The sequence below is a fragment of the Balaenoptera ricei genome, chromosome X, assembly GCF_028023285.1.
Source record: "Balaenoptera ricei isolate mBalRic1 chromosome X, mBalRic1.hap2, whole genome shotgun sequence".
Lineage (NCBI taxonomy): Eukaryota > Metazoa > Chordata > Mammalia > Artiodactyla > Balaenopteridae > Balaenoptera > Balaenoptera ricei.
Genome location: NC_082660.1, coordinates 1,684,406 through 1,709,860, shown reverse-complemented (window position 1 = coordinate 1,709,860; position 25,455 = coordinate 1,684,406). Strand labels below are relative to the sequence as shown.

Here is a 25,455-nt window from a genome sequence, read left to right as displayed (position 1 = left end):
TTTAACATTATTCTGTCAATTTTGAGGTCTCTGAGACACATGCACACACACATGCCTAAGATGGTAGGAGGTCCATGAAAGGGTGGCTTATATATGTCCTTCTTCAGTTGTGAGAAGAATACCAGAATTTCCAAGTCCCCGCCTATCCCCCATTATTCACGATTAAGCAAGGTGTTTCCCCCATTTTAAGCTGAGAAATAATTCACCATACAATACACCCAGTACATGGCGCAATTCAGTGGTTTTTAGTATATTTGCAGAGTTGTACAAACACCATTGCTATGTTATTTTAGAACATTTTAAAAATCACCTCCCAAGGGAATCCCTGTACCTGTTACCTGTCACTCCCCACTCCTGTTTCCCCCCAGGTCCTCTGTCTCCATGCGTTTGCCTATTTGAGTATTTCATATAAATTGAATCGTGGCATATATGCTCTTTTTTGGGTCTGGCATCTCTCACTGAGCATCCTGTGTTAAAGGTTCATGGACACTTGGGTTGTTCCCACTTTTCTGTTTACTGTGAATCACGGTGCTGTGAGCATTCATCACACGTATTTGAGTGGATACGTGTTTTCATTTCTCCTGGATAGATTGATACCTAGGAGTGGCATAGCTGGGCTATTGTATCTCCAATTTTAACCGTTTGAAGAATCGCCAGGCTGTTTTCCAAAGTGGTTCCTGCAATTTACATCCCCACCAGCAGTGGAGGAGGGTTCCGATTTCTCTACATCCTTACCAACTTTGTTATTTTGTTTCTTTGTTTCTTTCTTCTTCTTTTAAATGGTTTTTTTTTTTTACTGTGGTAAAAGTCACATAATACAAAACACACTGTGTGGCTTTGATTTATGTTTTGCTAATGCTCTCTTCAAAGAGGTATGTTGTTATTTCCCAGCACAGCACAGGAGCAAAGATTTACGGAGTGAGGAAATGAATTGACCACCCACGTGCTCTTGGAAAGATTCAAGGTGGCTTACACGTGTCTGCGGAAGATAGGAAACACAGAACAGAGACCAAAGTCCAGAAACCTGGTAGATGAGGGACGAGGTAGTGTTACTGCTGGCCTGGGCTTAGCAAACCCCTGTACCTGGTGTCCACTCTGTCTCGTGACAGCGGGCAGTCCTGGCTGGGGGTCCAGCTCTCAGTATTTGATAAAAGGACCAGGCACGGGGTCATCCCCAATTCAAAAGGGAGCCAGAAAGCTTGGATCATTTCAAATCAACTGGACAGGGGCCGAGAAGGCAGAGTTTTTTGTTTTGGTTTTTAGTTTAGTTCTTTTTCTCTTTTAAGAAGGCTATATTACATGGCATTGGTTTAGACTTTTTCAAAAAAGTTCCTGGGAATTCCCTGGCGGTCCAATGGTTAGGACTCGGCACTCTCACTGCTGAGGGCCTGGGTTCAGTCCCTGGTCGGGGAACTAGGATCCCGCAAGACGTGTGGCGTGGCCAAAAAAAAAACAGTTCCTACTTTGAGATAACTGTAGATTCACGTGCAGTTGTGAGGAATAAAATGCAGCAACACTTTACCTGTTTTTCTCCCAGGGCTACCCACTTGCAACACGGCCGTACCACATCCCAGCCTAGATGTTGACTTGGGTGTGATGCAATGCTTTTATTCAGATTTCCCTGTTCTAACTTGTATTCGCTTGTGTATGTGCGTCTGTGAGATCCTGTTGCACGTGTGGCTTTGAGAATCCACCATCACGGTCAAGACACAGGGCAGTTCTGTGACCCCAAGGATCCCTGGCGTGGCGCATCTCCTTCCCACACCAACCCCCCACCCCGTCCTTCACCCCTGGCAGCCACTAATCTGTTCTCTATAATTCTGTCATTTCAAGACTGTCATAGAGATGGAGGCATACACAATGGGACCCTTTTGAAATGGCTCTTTTTCTCCCCACTCGGCATAGTTCCCCAGAGATCCACCCACCTTGTTGCCAGAACAATATGCCTTTCTTTTGAATAACACCTGTAAAATGACAGTCACACTAAAGATCTTTCTTTTACGAATATTTTTGTTCCTGTGTCTCTGCAGACCTGTGGGAGTATGTCTGTGGCATTAAATTCTTAGAAGTAGAATTGCTACGTAGGGTACATGCACGTCCACTTCAGACGCCCTCCAACTCACCTCCTAAAAGATACAGTCTCGGTGGAAAATTGACTAAATGTGCAAACGGTTCATTTTTCTGGGGCGTTGCCATCCTGGATGGGACCCAGCTGTTCTGATTGATGAAACCTACTAACTTCCTTTCCTTTATTTTCTTTAAGGAGGAGTGAGTCCCAACATCCTGTTATAGATCTGTATTTTATTCAGTATCGGTGAATTCCTTGTTTATTTCCTTTTTCTCTTTTTTGGGAGGGTACAAGTTCTGATGCACCCGTGAGGCCAAACAAGCCGAGGCTTCAGAGTTTGGAGCAGAGAAAGGTTTATGGCAGGGTCCTGCAAGGAGACCGTGGCTTGTGCCCCCAAACCCCCGAACTCCCGAAGGGTTTCAGCAAAGCATTTGTAAGGGCAAGGTGAGGGAGGGGCGTGGTTGGTTATTGCAGACTTCTTGGTGCAGGAATCCTTTGTCCACGTAAGTCAGGTCACAGTGTTCCTTTTAACCTCCAACAAAACCAATGTTATTCTCTGTTGTGCAACTTTTTCTATCTCTATGAATGGAAAGGCGTTACACCCTTAAAGGTCAGAGCCTTGAGAAAGGGCTATCCTGTATATTTCAGGCTACGGGCAACATTCTGAACTCAAAGCAAAAGAATACGAAGGTTAAAGTAAAAGAAACAGACCTAATGTGGAGTCAGATATGTTCTTCTCCGTTAGCCTTGGAGCTGTCTCTAATGTGCCGTGAGCTCGGTATACAGAGAGCTGTCGTTTTGCCATTTTTCCCAAGCGCTGGCCATCACCGAGGCATGAGGTCAGCACTCCAAGTTAGACGCTTCAAACAGAACCACGAGCGGAGAGCATTCTAAACATAGTCTGGAAGGGGCCTCTCTCCCCGCACCCTGCAAACATCGTGCCGTTTGCCAAGATCTCAGTTGCCTTTCTTCTTGCGGAGCGTGGTGACCCAGAAACAAATGCAGGGGCGAGTAGCTTCATGCTGCAGCGTTGGACCCAGAGGCTGCAGAGCTGAATGGCTTCGGGAGGAAAGGTGCAGGCGAGAGCCTTGCCATGGGGCGGCTTGTAGACACCCATCTGGGACGGGGCAGCTGGCGACACGGGTCCCAGTCACCACACGGCTCCCAGGCTTGGGATCAGCTTACATCCAGAACTGACGGAGCACTTTCTCCGGCATCTGTCGGACAGGAGCTGACAGGTCGGAGTTGGTGTTGAACCCAGGATCAAAGACGTGCACGGCGTGGAGAAGAGAGGGTGACAGTGGAGGTGATTTACAGGGATCCCGTGGATCTGTTTGCAGCTAGATTTCCGGGGGAAGCGTGGAAGGAATGTGCATTCCAGCTGACCCGTGTCGGGGAGATAAGGGGGGCAGAGAGGCCCCGGGTCACCTGCCCTTCTAAGGAGCTCCCTCCATCCAGGCTGGTGTGTCCTCGCGTGGGTGTACGTGTGTGTGCGCGTGTACGCCCCTGGTTAGGGTTTGAATCACGCCTCCTCCCCCAAAAAACATATGTTGGAGTTCCCCCCCCCCCCAATACTGTAACCTTATTTGGCAGTAGGGTCTCTGCAGATGAGCAACTTCAGGTGAGGTGACTTGGGTGGGTCCTCACCCAACAGGACTGGGGGCCCAGTAAAAAGGGGAGATGTGGACACAGAGACGCTGAGAAGGAGGGCCCTGTGAGCACACAGAGAAGACGGCCATCTACACGCCAGGGAGAGGGGCCTGGGGCAGACGTTCCCTAAGGCTGACAAAATGAGGAAGTGTGCTCTGCAGAGACCACCCAGGATGTGCCTGGACAGTTGTTGGCTGAAACATCCCCCGTCTCAGCAGAAACGCCGTCAGCTTGGGTGGAAGATAAATAACGCACATGCTTGTAGCATAAGCATATCCCGGATGTTGCATGGGCTGTGCTTACACCAAAAAGTGCTCATTGCTTGTCGTAAATTGTATCTCTGTCTCTATCTGTTTAACTATATATGTATCTATGTATCTATCATCTACCTACCTGAACTATCCATTTATCTATTCTCAGTCTGTTTATATCCGTTATCTGTCATTTATCTATCATCTGTCAATCTATCATCTAGGTATGTATGTGTCCAACCATCTTTATCTATCTACGTATCGATCTGTGTATCTTTCTGTCATCTTTCAAGCTATCATCTATATCATCTTTCACGTTATCTTCTGTCTGTCTATTTATATCTATCTGTCTATCATCTATCTATGTATCTATCTATGGAGAGATTCATTTTAAGGAATTGGCTCATGTAATTATGGGATCTAGCAGGTCCCAAATCTTCAGAGTGGGCCAGCAGGCTGGAAACCCACGGAAGACTTGCAGTTTGAGTCTAAAGACCGTCAGGAAGCAGAATTCCCTCCTCCTTGGAGGATCTCAGTCTTTGTTCTATGGAGGCCGTCAACGGATTAGACGAGGCCCACCCACACCAGAGAGGGCAACCTGCTTTCCTCAAAGTCCCTTGATTTAAATGTTCATCTCATCCAATAAAACACTGTCACGGAAACGCCCAGAATAACGTCTGACCACGTATCTGGACCCCGTGGCCCAGCCAGTTCGACACGTAAAATTATCCCAGGAGCTGTGATGGTCATGCAACCGGGGAGCACCTGTGATAGGATTCTTCTCTCAGCCGAAGCCAGAGGGAGACGCAGCTCCCATACCGGGCAGGGCACTGGGATTCGACAGCCTGACACTTGGACTGTTTTGGGGTGGGCCTGTCAGCTCCTTGCTTTGGAGGTCAGCTCTCCGGGAAGGGCGGGGCCTGGCCCACGTCTGGCCTGGGTGCTCAGCATCAGGGCGGTGGTCTCGTTCTCAGCACACGTTAGAGGAATGATTCCCTTGACCTCACGTCCAGTGCCTTTCGCCTGGCCGTTCCTCCGCCTACCCTCCCTGGGGAGCTCCTGCCCATTTCCTCCTTGGCCGCCTGTCCTCCCACGGCCGGTTGAACCACGTGGACCCCTCCGCCATCCCAGGATGCAGGTGCCGCAGATGCAGAGACTAGCCTCTGGGGTCTGGGAGGGGCAGCCTCTCTCCTGGGCATCTCTCGCTTCTTCTGGCCGGTGCCCTGCGCCCGATTCAGAGTCCTCTGTGAGTGCTGTCCACCTGCGAGGAGGAAACTGTAGACCTTACTCAGGTTGGAGGGGGTGTTAATGCCTTCGCTGGGTTTTCCTGTGGCCACTTCTCAGCAATAGACATGGGGGTAGAGGCGAGATTTTCAGAGGTTGCAGGTGCCGACGGAAGCGTGTCTACATCGGATCTTTTCACTTGACGTGTCTTTTTTTTTTTTTTTTTTTATAAATTTATTTTATTTAATTATTTTTGGCTGCGTTGGGTCTTCGTTGCTGCACACGGGCTTTCTCTAGTTGCGGTGAGTGGGGGCTACTCTTCGTTGCGGTGCATGGGCTTCTCATTGCGGTGGCTTCCCTTGTTGCGGAGCGCGGGTTCTAGGCACGAGTGCCTTAGTAGTTGTGGCACACGGGATCTAGAGCGCAGGCTCAGTAGTTGTGGCGCACGGGCTTAGTTGCTCCGCGGCATGTGGGATCTTCCCGGGCCAGGGATCGGACCCGTGTCCCGTGCATTGGCAGGCGGATTCTTAACCACTGCGCCACCAGGGAAGTCCCGACATTTCTTTTTAATGAAGTATTCCATTCCTTTCTGGGTGTGGACCCAGGGGTTTGTTTGGAAGCCTCCTTGACAGGGAAACAGAAACTCTCTCTCTATTCTTTTCAGTTCTGGTGGGAGGGACCAAGAGAATTAAGAACCTTTGTTCTTTATTTTAAAATTTAATTTAATTATTTTTTATTATTTTTTCAAAGTGTAGTTAATTTACTATGTTGTGTTAGTTTCAGGTGTACAGCAAAGTGATTTTATACATATTATATAACATATATAATATTGATACTTGTTATTTATATATATATTCCTTTTCAGATTCTTTTCCCATATAGGTTATTACAGAATATTGAGTAGAGTTCCCTGGGCTGTCCAGTAGGTCCTTGTTGTTTATTTTATATATAGTAGTGTGTATATGTTAATCCCAAACTCCTAATTTATCCCTCCCTTTTCCCTTTGGTAACCATAAGTTTGTTTTCTATGTCTGTGAGTCTGTTTCTGCTTTGTAGATAGGTTCATTTGTGCCATATTTTAGATTCCACATATAAGTGATATCATATGGTATTTCTCTTTCCTTTTCAGACTTACTTCACTTAGTATGATGACCTCTAGTTGCATATATATATGACTAATTTTTACATAAATAAAATAGAAAATAAAATATGTAAATATAAAATAAATATATTTATAAATATTATAAATATTTATATAATATATAAATATTATATAATTTATAAATCATAAGTAATGTAAATATAAATAATAAATATTATAAATATAAACACATATAACTAATAAATATTTGCATAGTATAAATAAATATAAACATAAATATAAAATATTTAATATTCATAAATATTACTTATATTGACAAATATTTATGTTAAAATAAAAGTATCATTTACTTATTTTCATATTGTCTCTTATCATTAAATAATACATCCTATTTTGCTATTATCTTATTTACTTTTCTTGTTTACTTATTTTACATATTAAATGTTTTTATGTATTAAATATATTAAACATATTAAAATATATTAAAATAAATATGTAAAATATGTAACATTTAAAATATATAAACATAATTTTACCTAGGATAAGAATATAGCATAGATACTATTTGTAAATATCTAAATAAAAACAAACATTTCATTTATATTTATATAAGAATATATTTTACACATATATTTTTATTTCTTTTTCTTTTCCTTAGTGGTGTGAAAAAACTTCTGGGCAGCAAGTGTGTTGCAGGTTGCGAAAGTCTGGGGACCTGTGTTGTAATCTACTTTGCCTTAACTGTTCAGTTTCCCCCTTAACCTCGCTTTGAGATGCAAGTTCAGGCTGCTAATGAGGCTTCTGTGGTCGTCCTTTGGTTTTTCTCTTTATTTTGGCCCTGCCGCGTGGCTCGCGGGATCTCAGCTCCCTGACCAGGGATTGAACCCAGGCCCCTGGCAGTGAGAGCCGCAAGTCCTAACCACTGGACCACCAGGGACTTCCCCGTCCTCTGCCTCTTCTGTGTAACCCTGGGAGCTGTAAGATGCCCCTCCAGCCCAAGACCCCAGCGTGCACCTGTGCTCACGGTACACAGTCGCCGCAGCACAGCACTTCACACGCGTTCAGAACCTGTTGGTCTGCATTTTCAGGAGGGACAGATGGATGCCAGGGGGACAAGAAAAGTTGAGTTGGGTCCTCCCTAAGGCTCCCCACCCTGCAGCGCGGTGCTGGAACCCTTCTCTGTAAACGCCAGGAGCCTAGGAAAATAGCACTTTTATTAATCCGGCTCACCTGCCCAGGAAATAAACCCACATGCGGTTGGAATCCCTTTAGTAGAATCAAGCCTGGGCGTCTGGGAACTTTGTGGGGCGCCTGAAGGACTCATGTGGGGTTCCTGTGAATGAAGGACATGCTCTCTCTGATGGATACGGTGATGGGAAATATTCTTGGGGCGGGGGCGGGAGGAGGGGTGGTCCTCCCCGCCTCCCGGGAGATATCGGTGTCCCTGCATCCCTCTTGGGGCTTTTCTTTGTAGGGTTGTTCCTTCATGTTCTGGGCAGCAATGCCTTACTGCACTGGTGGGTAACAGGTTGTCCCCACTTATTGGAAGGATTTTCTAACAAGTGGATCAAACCTGACTCCTGGCCAGCAGGTGGCATTATCACCTGAGCTTGGACCGCTCGGGGCTGCTCAGTGTTCCCTGTGTGATGGTGGAGACCCAGGATGGGCTGGGATACCCCATGGTAGGGATGAAGGTTGCCCCACTGTATGCACGTATGGCAGGTGGTTTATCCATCCTTCTCTACGTACGGAGAGACAGGTGCTGCCCTGAGGAACCTTGGCTTTACATTGGCAACCGACCTTGTCTCTTCACGGCAGATTCCTAGAAGTGATTTTTCGAGATCAAACGATAGAAGCACGTGTAATTGCACTAGATATTACCCAATTTCCCCCAATGGGGACTGTGCTATTTTGCACTCTTACCCACGCTGTAGGTGAGAGAAACGAGGATGTAGAAGTCTTTGAACTTCCGCCAACCTGACGGGTGACATGGTATCTCGCAGTTTTCGTTAACTATTAACATTTCTCTTATTAGGTGTAAACTTGGGCATGTGTTTTTAAGGGCCATTTCAGTATGTTTTTATATCAACAGGTGCTTTTGCCCTTCTTCTCTGTAGAGTTGTTTTTTTTTTTTTCTTGATTTTTAAGAACTCTTTACATACTCGGAAAATAGCCCTTTGAATGTGACTTTGCTTATGGTGTTGTTTTCGTTTTAATTTTGTGGTAGGATTTTTTTTCTTCTTCTTTTTTTTGGCCACGCCTCGTGGCTTGTGGGATCTTAGTTCCCGAACAGGGATGGAACCCGCGCCCCCTGCATTGGGAGCATGGACTCTTAACCACTGGACCGCCAGGCAAGTCCCTATGGTGTTGTTACTGTTTTTTAACTGTGTACACTTTTTTTGGGAGTGAAATTGGTCTATTTATTCTTCTCAATATTGAGTTAGAATTAGGAAGGCATTTCCTACTCTGAGGTTGAGAATAAATTTGTCCCTGCCTTCTTCGAACATTTTCATTGTTTAGCTTTTTTCCTCTTGGAGTTCATTTTGATGTGTCCTGGGAGGTATGGATCTCATTTCATCTGTTTTCAAAGGTCTTTTTAGATGTCCCCAAACCATTTATTAAAAAGTTTATCTTTTCTAGACAACAAACTGGTGGTTACCAGTGGGGAGAGGGAAGGGGGGAAGGGAGAGATAGGGGTAGGGGATTAAGAGGTACAAACTGCTGTGTATGAAATAAATAAGCTACTGGGACTTCCCTGGTGGTCCAGTGGATAAGACTCCACACTTCCACTGCAGGGGGCATGGGTTCCATCCCTGGTCGGGGAACTAAGATCCCGCATGCCAAGTGGCACGGTCAAAAAAAAAAAAAAAGAAGAAGAGCTACAAGGATATATTGTACATCACAGGGAATACAGCCAATATTTAATAATAACTACAAATGAAGTATAACCTTAAGATATTGTGAATCACTATGTTGTACACCTGAAACTTACAAAATATTGTATAGCGACTCTACTTCAATGAAAAACGTGTAAAGAAATGAAATAAAGGAGACAGGGAAAATACAAAATTCATCTTTGCCACCTTGATCCTATAGTTAAAGCTCCTAGGACTAGCCAGTTCCTACAGATAGCAAATAACTGACCTGTAAACATGCTTCTCAAATACAAACCTACCCATACAGATCCACGCCCCACCCCCTTCTCTAAGGGGCTCCCATACTCTGGGCCACCATCCCCCTGCCCTCATCCCCCCCAGGGCAGGTACCAGACAACTAGGGCAGCCCTTGCACCCAGGACCTGCTGGAATTATTCACACCAGCCCATCGTAATCCTGCTCACCCTGCCTCACCTGTTCCTTCCTGCAAAAATCACAGTAAAGGCTCTTGTCTGGTTTCCCCCTTTCCCTCTGCCTCCTGACCGGCCCTGGTGCTTCCCCGTGTAACCCTGTGTGGTGTGCTGTGGCCCCCTCCTCTTGGGAACTGTGAGTGACCAACCGTCTTTTCAATATTGGTCGTCTCCTGACCTGTAGGCCTCACCCCATACTTGAATAATAAGAAAACCTACACTTTATCCTTTCTTCCTTCCCCCCCTCCCTTCCTTCCTTCCTCCCTCCCTCTCTCTTTCTTCTTTTTTATTTTTACATCACAATATACCCTTTTTATTTTGGTCACACAATGCACAGTACAATTTTAAAATGGAGTCAAAAACAGAAGTCTAACGTTTAGTAAAGCATTATTGCACCTTGTATAATAACATGTTATCGACACTTTGGGTAGTTTAAGATTTTCTTAGAAACAGTAAAGTTTATTTATTTTATTGGTGTATAGTTGATTTATTTATAACGTGTTTATTTCTGCTGTCCAACAAAGTGATTCCCTTATACATACATATACATTCTTTTCCGTATTCTTTTCCATGATGGTTTATCCCAGGATATTGAATATAGTTCCCTGTGCTCTACAGTAGGACTTGTTGTTTATGCATTCTGTATATAATAGTTTGCATCTACTAACCCCAAACTCCCAGTCCTTCCCTCCCACAATCCCCACCCCATTGGCAACCACAAGTCTGTTCTCTCTGTGTGTGAGTCAGAAACAGTCAATTTTACACCATCATGTAAACGTATATTCTCATATGTTCGGATACGTGTAGGTTCATGCAAAGGTACATGGGTAAAGGAGTCATCATGTTCTCTGTTTTTCTAAATTTATTATTTATTTATTTATTGGCTGCATTGGTCTTCGCTGCTGCGCACGGGCTTTCTCTAGTTGTGGTGAGCGGGGGCTACTCTTCATTGTGTTGCGGTGGCTTGTTGCGGAGCATGGGCTCTAGGCGCGTGGGCTTCAGTAGTTGTGGCGAGCGGGGGCTACTCTTCATTGCGTTGCGGTGGCTTGTTGCGGAGCATGGGCTCTAGGCGCGTGGGCTTCAGTAGTTGTGGCGAGCGGGGGCTACTCTTCATTGCGTTGCGGTGGCTTGTTGCGGAGCATGGGCTCTAGGCGCGTGGGCTTCAGTAGTTGTGGCTCGCAGGCTCTAGAGCGCAGGCTCAGTAGCTGTGGCACACAGGCTTAGTTGCTCTGCGGCATGTGGGATCTTTCCCGGACCAGGGCTCGAACCCATGTCCCCTGCATTGGCAGGCGGATTCTTAACCACTGCGCCACCAGGGAAGCCCATGTTCTCTGTTTTTATAAGATATTCTGTATTCTCATGTGGTCTCCAGACTTTGTAGAAAACAATGGGCCGTCCCTCCATAACAAGCAATTTCCTAACTACATTTGAGAAAACGCATACAAGTATAAAACCTACACTTTACAACACAACCAACATGGTCCGAGAGGATTAACCCAGGACTCTCACCCACAGCCGTCAATGATAGACGTTATCCGGAGCTTTCTGCAGATCATTTTGGCAGCGTTAATTCCTGCAAAGGTATCATCGGGGACCGAGCAAGGATTTATCAGGTGGCTTTACCAGGCTGTCCTTATTCAGGGCAACTGTACCGTATTACACTCATGTGTCCCGAGCCTGTAGGAATTCAGAAGAGCAAAACCACAAATATCGAACCACAACTCCCATTGGCATCATGCCCTCTTTTGCGACTTCATTCTCATCAACGTGTGCTCTGCTTCTAAACCTTTACCTCGGTTTCTTTTTCTTTTCCTCTGCAGTTTTCCCCCTACAACTCGAGCGTGTCGCTATAGTGACCGGTGGGACCGATGGAATTGGATATTCGACAGCGAAGCATCTGGCCAAATTGGGCATGCACGTTATCATAGGTGATGATTCACTTCTACAACTCCTTGTATCTTAGAGCGAGCGGGAGATACGCAGCTGCTTGCTTCTATGCGTATGGAAATATTGATGTGATTCCAGATCCAACAAGGGCAGAAGGCGTAAGGGTGAATACTCAAAAACCGAAAGAGACAGGAAATTGTGTTGCGCTTATTTTTGGACAGGAGTCAAGGTTGTGCTGTGATATGGATCATATATTTTTTTCCCTGTGTGATTCACTGCAGTAAACAACAATAAATGTGAATTAGTTTGCCAGACCTCTCCTAACAAATCATATGACAAACTGGGTGGATTAAGCCACAAACATTTTTCCTGTCCCAATCCTGGAGGCTGGAATCTGAGATCCCAGGTGTTGGCAAGGCTGGTTCCTCCCGAGGCCTCTCTCCTGGGCGTGTAGACGGCCGTCTACTCCCGGTGTCCTCCCAGGGTCATCCCTCTGTGTGTGTCTGTGTCCTGATCTCCTCTTCTTATAAGGACACCAGTCCTATGGGATCAGGACCCACCCTAGTGGGTGGACCTCATTTTACCTTCATCCCCTCTTTAAAGACCCCATCTCAAATACAGCCACACTCTGAGGTCCTGGGGGTCAGGGCTTCAACATATGACGTTGCAATGTCACGATTCAGCTCCCAACAGAATCTGAACAGCTTCTGCATTTCAGATTCTGAACCGAAACTCTGTGTTTCCCTTCTTCTTTCTGAAACTTTCTAATGGCTTATTTCGGTCCCTAAATCCTCTTTGAAAATGAAGGGACTTTCTTCTGCTAGGGAAGTGAAGATGGTTCAAGTGAGCTCATTTTACATTTGTGAGCATTCCCATTCAGTTGGAGGTAGAAGTTTAAATCAGCTGGAAAAAATGATATGGGGAGATGAGCTTTGAAAAAAGGCTGTAATATTTATCATGCTTCTCCCGACATCATCTGGATTCAGTTAATCCCTTTTATGGTGTCCGTTTTTATGAAAATCATACTGCAGGTCTGGTTTTAGGTGTTAGGGATTGCTTTCACTTCAGACTTTCTAAAATATTAACCACGGCCCTTCATTCATTCATTATCGATTCATTTCTTCCTTTCTCTCGTTTTTCCTCCATCGTGTGTTGAAGGATGATTACATCTCAGACACAGCACTTGGGGCTGTGGATTTAAACACACGTGCATCTTGCTTCTTTGTGGGTCTGTCCATAAGCTCCATCCGCAGCCAGATTCCCCCTTTTCTGGTCCCTGAACACCTTCACATCTAGTGATGCCTCAGTGTACAAACTGAAATCCATCATAGTATCAACCAATTGTATTGAAATGCAGATATAAAAGTATATAAGGAAAAAAATTGCCACATAATTATACACATCACATCTTTATACAACAAATAACATGATCTTCTATGAGTTTAGTAACCCATCTGATTTGGAGCTATGAGGATCTTTTTTTTTTTTTTTTTGGTTGCGTCGGGTCTTAGTTGCGGCAGGCAGTCTCCTTCGTTGCAGCAGGTGGGCTCCTTAGTTGCGTCATGCATGTGGGATCTAGTTCCCTGACCGGGGATCGAACCCAGACCCCCTGCATTGGGAGCGTGGAGTCTTAACCACTGGGCCACCAGGGAAGTCCTGCTATGAGGATCTTAAACCTTATTTCAAGACATCTTCAAGAACTGAACGCTGATAGGAGAATGTGGTTTCTATTGGTGGCCAAGCCATAGATCCTGTCCATTCTATCCTCTTTGTCTCGTCCACATTCCCTTGGAGGCCGGTCACGATGATGATGTCCATTCTTCCCCATCGAAACTCACAGATGCCCTGAGCCCCACGTAGGGCATCCCCAGGGGTCCAGGGCACACACAACTCTTCCCTCACGCCCTTACATTTGAACTTTTTTTTGCTTTTGCAAAACCTGACTGCACCATGAAAATTTCTTCCATTTCATGGCCTGTCCCATGTTCCACTCTCTTTTCAAAGACTGCAGTTTCTTATCGTGATTCCCTTTTTCACATAACCATCTTTCTCTCATGTATGATGGGGTCTGTGGAATGGCCCACATTTGTCTTGCTTTGGGAGCAGTAGATCACTTCTTGGTCTACTTCACTGTTCTTTGTCCCCATTGAAGGGTTCTTTTCATCAGCAATATGGCTAAGTCCCATTCTCTGTTTTCTTTTGTGTGTGTGTGTTTTCTTTTTCTTTTTTTTCCCCCCTCTTTCAGTAAGTCTTTTTTTTTTATTTATTGGAATTTAGTTGCTTTACACTGTTGTGTTAGTTTCTGCTGTACAGCAAAGTGAATCAGCTATGCATATACATCTATCCCCTCTTTTTTGGATTCCCTTCCCATTTAGGTCACCAGAGAGCACCGAGTAGAGTTCCCTGTGCTATACAGTAGGTTCTCATTAGTTATCTATTTTATACATAGTAGTGTATATATGTCCATCCCAATCTCTCAATTTATCCCAGCTCCCTGCCTTTCCCCCCGGGTAAGTCCTATTCTCTTGATAGATGTGGACATATTAAAAGTTTCTGAACTTGAAATTACCAACTTTATCACTCTCCATAACTCCCCTTAGAGGAAGATGGGTTGGTTGCAGACCAGGAGGTCTTGTGGGAGAGGGAATGCATCTGAGGATGTATATCTGGAGCTACTTATCAACCTGAGCACCTCTGTGATCTGTTTGTGTCTCTCTGGGGCCTGAGAATATCAAGGAGGTAGGATGTGGGAGCCCAGGGTGGGAGCAGATCTCAAGACTGCAGGGAGACTGTGAGATGGTGATGGACCCTAACCCCCTGATTTGTTGACTTTCCATGGTGGGTCAGCCTCTGCTGTCTCATTAGAGACATGACAAGCCTTCCATGTCTTGGATTTCTGCCAATATTTGGAAGACTTGGTCAAAGTGATGTCAGCTCTTGAACAGGAGGAGCCATACATCCCCTCTGAGGACCGGCTGGACCTGGGCTAATGGTGGGAAGATGCTGGTGGAGCAGTCCAGGAGGAACTTTCTAGTCTGAGCAGAGATGGGAGGCTGGCATCCAGTGCTGGGTATCTCTGCCCCTGTGATTCCTCCGCTGCAGACATCTTCATCTTCTTAATTCCTAGTGAAGCTAGGTGATGTTGGAAGACAGAGAAGTAAAAAGAGCCCCATTTCTGTGCTTTTTGCCGCAGTGTGGTGGTTTTAGCTCATGAGGAAGTCTAGAGGGTTAGGTCAGGAGGAGATCTAGAGGGAAGGTCAGGAGGAGGTCTAGTGGGAAGGTCAGGAGGAGATCTGAATGGGAAGGTCATGAGGAGATCTAGAGGGAAGGTCAGGAGGAGGTCCAGTTGGGAAGGTCAGGATGAGGTCTAGTGGGAAGGTCAGGATGAGATCTGAATGGGAAGGTCAGGAGTAGGTCTAGTGGGAAGGTCAGGAGGAGGTCTAGTGGGAAGGTCAGGAGGAGGTCTAGTGGGAAGGTCAGGAGGAGGTCTGAATGGGAAGGTCAGGAGGAGGTCTAGTGGGAAGGTCAGGAGGAGGTCTGAATGGGAAGGTCAGGAGGAGGTCTAGTGGGAAGGTCAGGAGGAGGTCTGAATGGGAAGGTCCAGAGGAGGTCCAGTTGGGAAGGTGAGGATGAGGTCTGAATGGGAAGGTCAGGAGGAGGTCTAGTGGGAGGGTCAGGATGAGGTCTAGTGTGAAGGTCAGGATGAGGTCTGAATGGGAAGGTCAGGAGGAGGTCTAGTGGGAGGGTCAGGATGAGGTCTAGTGTGAAGGTCAGGATGAGGTCTGAATGGGAAGGTCAGGAGGAGGTCTAGTGGGAAGGTCAGGAGGAGGTCTAGTGGGAAGGTCAGGAGGAGGTCTGAATGGGAAGGTCAGGAGGAGGTCTGAATGGGAAGGTCAGGAGGAGGTCTGAATGGGAAGGTCAGGAGGAGGTCTGAATGGGAAGGTCAGGAGGAGGTCTGAATGGGAAGGTCAGGAGGAGGTCTAGTGGGAAGGTCAGGAGGAGGTCTGAATGGGAAGGTCAGGAGGAGGTCCAGTTGGGAAGGTGAGGAGGAGGTCTGGTTGGGAAGGTGAGGAGGAGGTCTAGTGGGAAGGTCAGGAGGAGGTCTAGCTGGGTGATGAGTATATACCGCAGACACGGGCACTGAGCATATGTGAGCAAGCCTGGGTACCCATGCATTTGAGGGCTGGAGCACTGACTGATATCACCTCCTTTAGGTGATGCTTCTTGAGCATCAGGGATGGTATCCGTCAGCACCAAATTTCTACTCCTCTCGAGTTAAACAGAGAGTAGACCGCATGTCCTCACCCACCTGTGTCTCCTTTCCCACTAACGTTCTGATGTCCCTGTTTGAACTTTCCCCGAGGGACACAGGTCTGACCCTACCTGTCAATCCAGTCATGTAGGGAGTCTTACTGCCTCGGTGTGTCTTTGAGGGGATAGTTGAATATATCCTGAGAGGGACAGTTTTTCTTCTTACATGACAGCTGGAGACAAGGTCACTTAATGAAACATTATCATTGGTCACAATGCATTTTTCTACTAAACACAGATTAAGAGATGGGTTTAATCAATTCCACACTCTCAGTCCCGAAGCCATGAATATTTAAAGAATAATCAATTACTTGCTGAAGAATTGAAATGATAATCTGGGTCCGAGTCCAGCCCATTAGTGTTGCTAAGAATGCATGAATTATTCAGTTTCCCATCTGTTCACAGTATCTTAGTTCCTACCGTTTCAAAATACTATTTTGGTGGAGGATCCTTCTTTTTTCATAATTCTTAATAAACGGTCATCTAAGGTTTAGACCAGGGGTTGGTACGTTTTTTTCTGCTATAGGCTGGATGATAAAGATGATCGTAGGTCTCTCATGATGATCAGCTCTGCCCTTACAGCAGGAAAGCAGCAATGGCCAATACTTAAAGTTCATGGCTGTTTTCCAATAAAACTTATTTTTTTATATCAAGCGATGGGCCAGATTTGGCCCCAGGTCCGTAGCGTGCTGGCCCTAATTTGGGTTCAGTATCTTTTTTTTTTTTTAAACAAGTGGCAGTTCTGTTGCTTCTTGCAGATCTTTACAATCTGGTGGCCAGGGTGCTGTCTTCAGGGGGCGGACCTGGATATGAGAGGTTGTCCTTCCCACTCGACTTGGTGCCCCTGAAACCCTGCACCGCAGCACGTATAAAACCTAACCCCTGCCGCACGAAGGTTGAGGGGAAGGCAGACCCACTGCGTTTGAGCCCTGCTTCTGTCGTGGCGGAGTGTTTCCTGATCTGCAGCCATCACTCGGAGATGTATGGGCAATGTTGGCAGCTGTGTAGGGTCAAGCATCCCATATCCAGCCCATAGGAGGCAGCTGCTGAAGATGACCTTCGCCCCCAAGGTGCCTGTCCATCCCTCCCATACAATCCAGCCCTGACTGCCTGAATATTTTTTTCTTTGATTTCTTTTTAATTTTTTAAATTTCTGTTTTCTGTTGGCGCATAGTTGATTTACAGTGTTGTGTTACTTTCAGGTGTACGGCAAAGTGGATCAGTTACACGTGTACATATATCCACTCTTTTTTAGATTCTTTTCCCATAGAGGTCATTACAGAGTACTGAGTAGAGTTCCCTGTGCTCTACAGTAGGTCCTTGTTGGTTATCTATTTTATATCTAGCTGTGTGTATAAGTCAATCCCAAACTCCAAATTTATCGCTCGCCCCTGGTAACCACAGGTTCGTTCTCTAAGTCTGTGAGTCTGATTCTGTTTTGTAAATAAGTTCATAGGTATCATGTTTGTTTAGATTCCGCATAGAGCCGATATCATATGATATTTGCCTGATTGCCTGAACGTGGAGCGAGCTGCCCGTCGGGGGGCGCTGCTGGCCATGGCCAGTTTGTCCTGCCGTTCCGTCGCTTCTCCCCGACCCACCCTCAGCTTTCTTTCTTTCTCTGGACACTTATGTCTTTCTGACTTCATTTGAGCTTCTGCTACGCCAGCCCTTGATGCCAAGATGGTCTCAGGCTGGAAGTAGCCCAGCAGCAGATGGTGTTTTAATGTTTAAAAATTGCACAAGTTTCAGAAACAAACTCATACATGTCTGCAGCCCTCACTTACCCATGAATTCTTTTTTTTTTTTTTTTTTTTTTTTGGTCTTTGATGCCCGGAACATTTAGGGATGGAAGACATGCCTTCTTTCCCATCCTGCCCCTGCACTCCCGCAGTGCAGGAAGCCTCTCCCAGCAAAAACACGTAATAGCCGCATAATGTTTATTTCTTGAAGGAGCTGGAGGTGCAAATGACTTTTGCAGCTGCATCTTCTTGATGTCTGCAGCTTTGAACGTCTCCGAGGCGGTGACAGTTTCTATATTCCTTTTCGTTCACCCCCAGAGATGTCCTTTGCCACGTTTATCTTCAGCAGGAGGCATTTCTGATTCCCCCTGGGTTCACCACTTCTCCTCTCTTACATGTTTGTTACAGATAAACCCGTTGCTGTAAACATTTTTTTTGTTTGTTTTGTTTTGGAAAGGGCATTGCCTGGATTCATTTGGGGACACCTGTCAGTGACACAGAGCACACAATACAGAGGAAAAGAGTAGGGAATACTATTAGAGTGTGTAAATGAAACCACGGGTACGTAAACAGCATGCAGAAATGCTTGATAAGAGGATTCCTTGGCAGTGTACTTTCACGGAGACCTCGGTAGGCTTTGACCCGAGAGAACCAGCATCTTGCCAGCGGGGGGGCTGGCTGCAGGTGGGAGGGTGACATGGGCTGGACTTGCCCCTCCCAGGCCCCTCAGCGGTGTCCTCACGCCCCCCGTTGGTTCTCTGGGCGTCAGGGCTCCACGCCCACCGCTGTGTTCACAGGTGCCAGCTCTGGCCTCCCTGCTGAAGGTCTCCTGTGACTCAGCCCCCAGGGAGTGGGCAGGTGGGGCTTCTCCTGCACAGGGTCAGAGACGCTGCTCGAGGCCGGCTCCTTAATAGGGGATCCTGTCTGGGAAGCAAGCTGTCCTGGCTTCTCCCCACCCTGAGCAGCAGCTACATCAGGCCCCCCCTTAAAATGAGGGCCGTCTGCGCACAGACGTAGGGAAAAGCAGCCCCCCTGCCGTTCCGGCTCTACCCTCGTGGTCAACACAGATTCACCCACTCAGGCATTGACGAAACCTCATTCACTTTCTTTCGCCCCAGATTCCAACTGGAGCACCCATATCCCACACAAAAGACCCATCGCCACCCTTCTAAGCGAACGTTCCCAGAATCGCACCCGCTGATTTTCCGGAGTCACGGGTAACGGGAGGAGACATCTCGAGCTCATGGTGGGAATGTCCCGCGATGGTTTTTTTTTTTTTTTTTGGCCGTGCCACGCGGCTTGTGGGATCTTAGTTCCCCGACCAGGGATTGAACCCAGACCCTCGGCAGTGAAAGCGCAGAGTCCTAACCACTGGACCGCCTGGGAAGTCCCCCGCGATGGTTTTTATAGCTCAAGCCACTGTGAACAGAGTGGTCGCCTGGACCAAAAGTCTCTCGAAAGTTCTATGTCTGGTCTGACATTTCTGCTGACAGTTTCATGCTTATGCTGTTGGTGTCCCCGTGGTCCTGATGCCACTAGGTGCTTCGTGTCCCTGGAATCACTGAAAAGTAAGATGTCCCAGAAATGCATCCTTTTGACCAATCCACCTAAAGAAAATGCGTCTTCAATGGATACGCTGAATCCGCTACAGTTGCTCCGATGGCAAAACTCAACGCCAGGACGGAAGGAGACACTTAGCGTGTTGTAGGGCTGTGTTTACTGTCTCAAGAAAACATCGTTTCACGTGGGGTAGTTTCCTTACCCTGAATTGTATCTTTTCTTTTCCTTGTAGGTGGAAATAACCAGGGCAAAGCCGAAGAAGCTGTGAGGAAGATAAAAGAGGAAACCCTCAATGACAAAGGTACTGTACTGCCTGGTGGACAGATGGCTCTTCTGCTTGGTCTGGGGGCTGCAGACCCTGGCGTGGGCTCAGGGACCCGGATGGTGGAAGTGGCTTTGGGCAGCGATGTGTCTGATTCTTGGGCTTTTCTTCGGGGGGCTTTTGTCCTCCTTGGGGAGTGGAAGGTGGCAAGATTGCGATTCTTGAGAGACACATGAAAACCCCGGATGGACGGGTAAGCCTCATCTGTCCCTTTGTGTCAAGACTCCCACGCGTGGTTGTTCAAGGTGACCGTCCGGCCCTCTGTCCAAGGCTGGGTCGTGTTGACATTCCCAATGTCTCCCCTGCCCTCGTGGCAGGATGCCTTTGATCTTTTTTCTTTTTCTTTTTTTTTTTTTAACTTGGGGTAGAGTTGTTTTACAATGTTGTGTTAGTTTCTACGGTACCGCGAAGGGGAGTTCCCTGTGCTATAAGGCAGGTTCTCATTAGGTATCTACTAGGATGCCTTTGATCTTGAGACAGAGCCCAGAGGGGCCTCCGCAGCTCTCCTGCAACACCAGGCAGCTCTTGCAGACAGAGGCGCTGCTTCCCTCTCTCACCTGCCCAGGGGCAGAAGTGGTCCACTGTTGTGACAGCCGATCGTGAACCCCCATCCCCAGTTTGCAGTGGCTCAGGGGGCCGCTCTCTCCAGCGCCTTGGTTTCCACCCAGCGTGTATTTCCCGGGCCTCTAGCAGTAGCAACCCCGGGGGCAGGTGGTTAGAAGTGCCGATTTCCAGCCCTGAGCCTGGGAACCTCTGCAGGCGGGGCCGGGAACCTGCATTTCCCCACGTCCTCCCCGGGGATCCCCCTGCCCCCTCACGTTTAAGAATCGCTGCTGTCGTGACTGCGTGAAACCATAATTTCCAGAGCAAAAGAGGAGTCTCGTGGGAAACCGCCAAAGCGTGGGCTTCTTTTCATGACTTGAAAAACCGTTGGAAAGAATGAAACAATAATTCGCCCAAACCCGCTCGTGTTACAGGCCTAACCAGTCAAGGTGCCAAGGTTCATCTGGGGCTACGTGTGCTTCTTTAAAACGTTTAAGAGCTTCATGTGTTCTGACAGAGCTGTAATCCGTAGCCCTGATTTATGGGAGGAAAGAACGTTCTAAAACATCTTTAGACAATTTCCTGGTGGCATCAGCCTTGTACGCTGCGATTCACAGTTTGTGCGGAAAGCTCACAGATTAAAGGGAAAACGCTTCGGTAGCAGCTCTGTGCTGGAGGGGAGGCCTCCAGGGCCTGCGGTGGGCAGGGCGGTGATTCCTAATCACCCAGGACGGTGGTGTCACGCCCCTCTGGTCAAGGCTGGTGACAGAGCCTCGGCTGTGTCTGCTCCTGTGTCTTCATTTCTAGCAAGTGACACCAAGTAGATCCATGAAATTTGCATCTGGGAGAAGTAGCCGCCGGGGCAGGCGGTCAGTCAGGTGCACACCGACAGCAGAGAGAGCCCAGGGGGCTGCACAAGCCCCAAACCCCAGCCTGCCTGCACCCCACTTCCTGGCAGCACCCCCTCCCCGCCGGGCATCCGAGTTTATGGAAAGGGCGAGGCTGGGCGTCCTTGGTGGGCAGCGGCCCTGCGCTGGTCCTTGTGTTGCTTGGAGCACGACCCTTGCCCAGAAGCTGGCAGCGCTCAGGGAAGCTCAGGTTCCCCCTGGCCTGGGAGGGGACATGGGGGCCAGGGAGGGGTCTGGACACAAGCTGAGTGACCCCTGAGGTCTGCAGCAGGGCTATGATCTGAGCCAGGGGGAGCGTGGCCACTCCCACGGGGGCTGGTCCAGTGAGGGAGTGAACCCTTGAGTACACACGCACACGCACACGCACCTTTGAAAATTCCTCTTCGGTGCATTGAACCAAACATGAAAGCAGCGCTGTCTGTATTTTACACCAGAAGCCTGGCACTTGGCAGTCGGTCCGTGGGCAGCACAGCCTGTGCACGCCTGGAGCGGCCGCCGTGAGACAGGTGGGAGATGCTGAGACCTGGCCAGAGGAGGGGGGTTTGGTGGTGCTCCTCGAGCTGACGTTGCTGAATTCGCATCCAGCCTCGGGATTCCCCCAAGCCAAGGTCCGGCCAGTCCCAGGGGAAGAGGGGCACTCCCTGTGCCGGGGACCCGCTGCGCGAGGGCAGGGCCGGTGGGGACCTGGGTCTCCCTGTGCATCGGTGGCCGTCGGTCGGCCCTCACCCTTCCTCTTGGCTTAGCTCCCTGCAGACTCGGCCGGACCCGGTCTGGGTCGGAATGCTGTCTGGAGTGGAACCCACCGCCCTGCAGAGGTGCCTCTGTCCAGACCAGCCGCCCTGCTGCAGCCTCTGAGGGTGTTGTCCACACAACCCCCGGCTTCCCACTTGGCCAGGGGGAGCCCCACCTGTTCCTCGCTCATGGCTCTTCCGTCATCCTCTGGATTCTCCTCTTTTTTTTTTGGAGCAAATCAGCAGATAGCCTGAGACTCGCAGATGACTGTCGAGAACACAATTATTTCTTTTCTCTTTGAAGTTTTGATTGGGGTATAGTTGCTTTACAGTGTTGTGTTAGTTTCTTCCGTACAGCAGAGTGACTCAGTTATACAGAATACATGTACCTGTTCTTTTTCAGGTTCTTTTCCCATATAGGTCATTACAGAGTGTTGAGGAGAGTTCCCTAGCACAATTATTTCTAAATGCCGAATTTCTCTGTAGTCTACCTCCCCCTTCATCTCTGTACTGACCCTTTTTCCTTAGTTCCTCGTTGAATGCTTTACGTGCTGTACTTTCTGCCTTTGACATCACGGTCAGTTGAGGTCATATTTGGGGCTGGGATGGAAGGACACCTGCGTATCCGTGTATGACTAGTTCGGCTTTCAGAAGGATGTATTTGTGAGTGTGGTCAGGAATCAAGGGGATGTTGGTCATTTCCCAGCCTAGAGATTTCCAGGGAAGAGACTTTTCATACCTTATCACCTTGCATCCATGGTACCGAAACCTTTATTGCTCTTGAGTAATTACGTGCTGATGCAAGCTCTCTTATTTGGAGCAAATAGTCTTGCTAATTTACCAAAAAAAAAAAAAAAAAAAACCCACCCCCAAATACCAATAAAAACCCGAACACCACAAAAACAAACAGCAAAATGGCATAACAATGTTCAAATGAACCCAAATGGAAATAGATAATTTAAATACTTTTAAAAGGACTCCAGGCAGGTAAACTTTGCTTTGCCCATTTCACAGTGAAGCACACAACCCACGAGGGAATTCCTTAGTCCCAAATCCTGGGAAATGTGGTGTCCTTTTTTTTTTTTTTTTTTTTTTAAGAGTTTCACTTAATTTTTATTTATTTATTTATTTTATTTTTGGCTGTGTTGGGTCTTCGTTTCTGTGTGAGGGCTTTCTCTAGTTGCGGCAAGCGGGGGCCACTCTTCATCGCGGTGCGCGGGCCTCTCACTATCGCGGCCTCTCTTGTTGCGGAGCACAGGCTCCAGACGCGCAGGCTCAGTAGTTGTGGCTCACGGGCCTAGTTGCTCCGTGGCATGTGGGATCTTCCCAGACCAGGGCTCGAACCCGTGTCCCCTGCATTGGCAGGCAGATTCTTAACCACTGCGCCACTAGGGAAGCCCTGTTCTTTGTTTTTAAAAGGAGAAAGGCATCCCTTGCTTTGTGTCACTGTTCCACACTTTTCCACTGTCACCAGTGTCGTCCTGGACAATTTTACACCTTTCCTAACGTCATTCTTTTTAAAAAATTTTTAAATTAAAGTATATCGTGTTAGTTTCAGGTGTACAGCACAGTGATTCAGTTATACATGTACATAGATTCCTTTTCAGATTCTTCTCCTTTCTCTGTTATTACAGAATATTGAGCAGAGTTCTCTGTGCTCTACAGTAGGTCCTTATTAGTTATGTATTTTGTATATAGTGGTGTATCTGTGTTAATCCCAGACTCGTAATTTATCCCTGCCCCCCACCTTTCCCCTTTGGTGACCATAAGTTTGTTTTCCATGTCTGTGACTCTGTTTTGTAAATAAGTTCATTTGTATCATTTTTTAAAAAAGATTTGTTTATTACTTATTTATTTATTTTTGGCTGCTTCGGGTCTGAGTTGCAGCACGCAGGCTCTTTGTTGTGGCGCATGGGCTTCTCTCTAGTTGTGGCGCATGGGATTTCTCTTCTCTAGTTGTGGCGTGTGGGCTCTGTATTTTGTGGCACGTGGGCTCTCTAGTTGAGGCGTGCGAGCTCAGTAGTTGCGGCGTGCGGGCTTAGTTGTCCCGTGGCATGTGGGGTCTTAGTTCCCCTGACCAGGGATCGAACCCACGTCCCCTGCATTGTAAGGTGGATTCTTTACCACTGGACCACCACGGAAGTCCCTGTATCATTTTTTATTGACGTATAGTTGATTTACAATGTCATGTTAGTTTCAGGTATACAGCACAGTGATTCAGTTTTATACATATATTCCTTTTCAGATTGTTTTCCCATATAGGGTATTACGAGATACTGAGTAGAGTTCCCTGGGCTGTTCAGTAGGTCCTCGTTGGTTGTCTATTTTATATAGAGTAGTGTGTATATGTCAATCCCAATCGCCTAATTTATCCCTTCCCCCCTCTTTCCCATGGTAACCATAAGTTTGTTTCCTATGTCTGTGACTCTATTTCTGTTTTGTAAATAAGTTCATTTGTACCATTTTTTAGATTCCACATACAAGCAATATCATATAATATTTGTCTTTCTCTGTCTGACCTACTTCACTTAGTATGATAATCTCCAGGCCCATCCATGCTGCTGCAAACAACATTATTTCATTCTTTTTTATGGCTGAGTAGTATTCCATTGTATATATGTACCACATCTTCTTTATCCATTCATCTATTGATGGATGCTTAGGTTGCTTCCATGTCCTGGCTATTTGTAAATAGTGCTGCTGTGAACATTGGGGTGCATGTATCTTTTCAAATTATGGTTTCCTCCTATCTTTTTTTTTTTTTTTTTTTTAAACATCTTTATTGAAGTATAATTGCCTTACAATAGTGTGTTAGCTTCTGCTTTATAACAAAGTGAATCAGTTATACATATACAATATGTTCCCATTTCTCTTCCCTCTTGCATCTCCCTCCCTCCCACCCTCCCCATCCCACCCCTCTAGGTGGTCACAAAGCACCGAGCTGATCTCCCTGGGCTATGCGGCTGCTTCCCATTAGCTATCTATTTTACATTTGGTAGTGTATATATGTCCATGACACTCTCTTACCCTGTCACATCTCACCCCACCCCCTCCCCATATCCTCAAGTCCATTCTCTAGTAGGTCTGTGTCTTTATTCCCGTCTTGCCACTAGGTTCTTCATGGCCTTTTTTTTTTTTTTTTTCCTTAGATTCCGTATATATGTGTTAGCATACTGTATTTGTTTTTCTCTTTCTGACTTACTTCACTCTGTATGACAGACTCTAACTCCATCCACCTCATTACAAATACCTCCATTTCATTTCTTTTTATGGCTGAGTAATATTCCATTGTATATATGTACCACATCTTCTTTATCCATTCCTTATTTATTTATTTATTTTTGGCTGTGTTGGGTCTTCATTGCTGTGCGCGGGCTTTCTCTAGTTGCAGTGAGCGGGGGCTACTCTTCGTTGTGGTGTGTGGGCTTCTCACCGTCGCGGCTTCTCTTGTTGCGGAGCATGGGCTCTAGGCGTGCAGGCTTCAGTAGTTGTGGCATGTGGGCTCAGTAGTTGTGGCTTGCAGGCTCTAGAGCTCAAGCTCTGTAGTTGTGGCGCACGGGCCCAGCTGCTCTGCGGCATGTCGGATCTTCCAGGGCCAGGGCTCGAACTCGTGTCTCCTGCATTGGCAGGTGGATTCTTAACCACTGCGCCACCAAGGAAGCCCTCTCCTATCTTTTTGATTTAACTTAAAATGGCCCTTATTGACAGTTTCCTGTTTCCTACAGGCGTCCTTTTCTTTCCCTCTTTCAATTTTTTTTAATTGAAGTTCAGTTGATGTACAATATTATATATTTCATGTGTACAGTATAC

At 47.0% G+C, this 25,455-nt stretch overlaps 1 protein-coding gene across 14 annotated transcripts in view; it reads left to right on the top strand.

The window, feature by feature from the left end:
• The window catches only part of DHRSX (dehydrogenase/reductase X-linked), a 337,523-nt gene that overhangs the window by 21,516 nt on the left and 290,552 nt on the right, over positions 1–25,455 (top strand). For all 14 annotated transcript variants that reach the window (XR_009500312.1, XR_009500319.1, XR_009500314.1 and 11 more), the window contains exons 2-3: positions 11,462–11,569; positions 19,374–19,442. Coding sequence is in view for 2 of the 14 variants with exons in the window: in XM_059911567.1 (XP_059767550.1) it covers positions 11,462–11,569; positions 19,374–19,442 (177 nt within the window). In the remaining 12 variants the exon portion in view is untranslated. The remainder of the gene's footprint in view (positions 1–11,461; positions 11,570–19,373; positions 19,443–25,455) is intronic.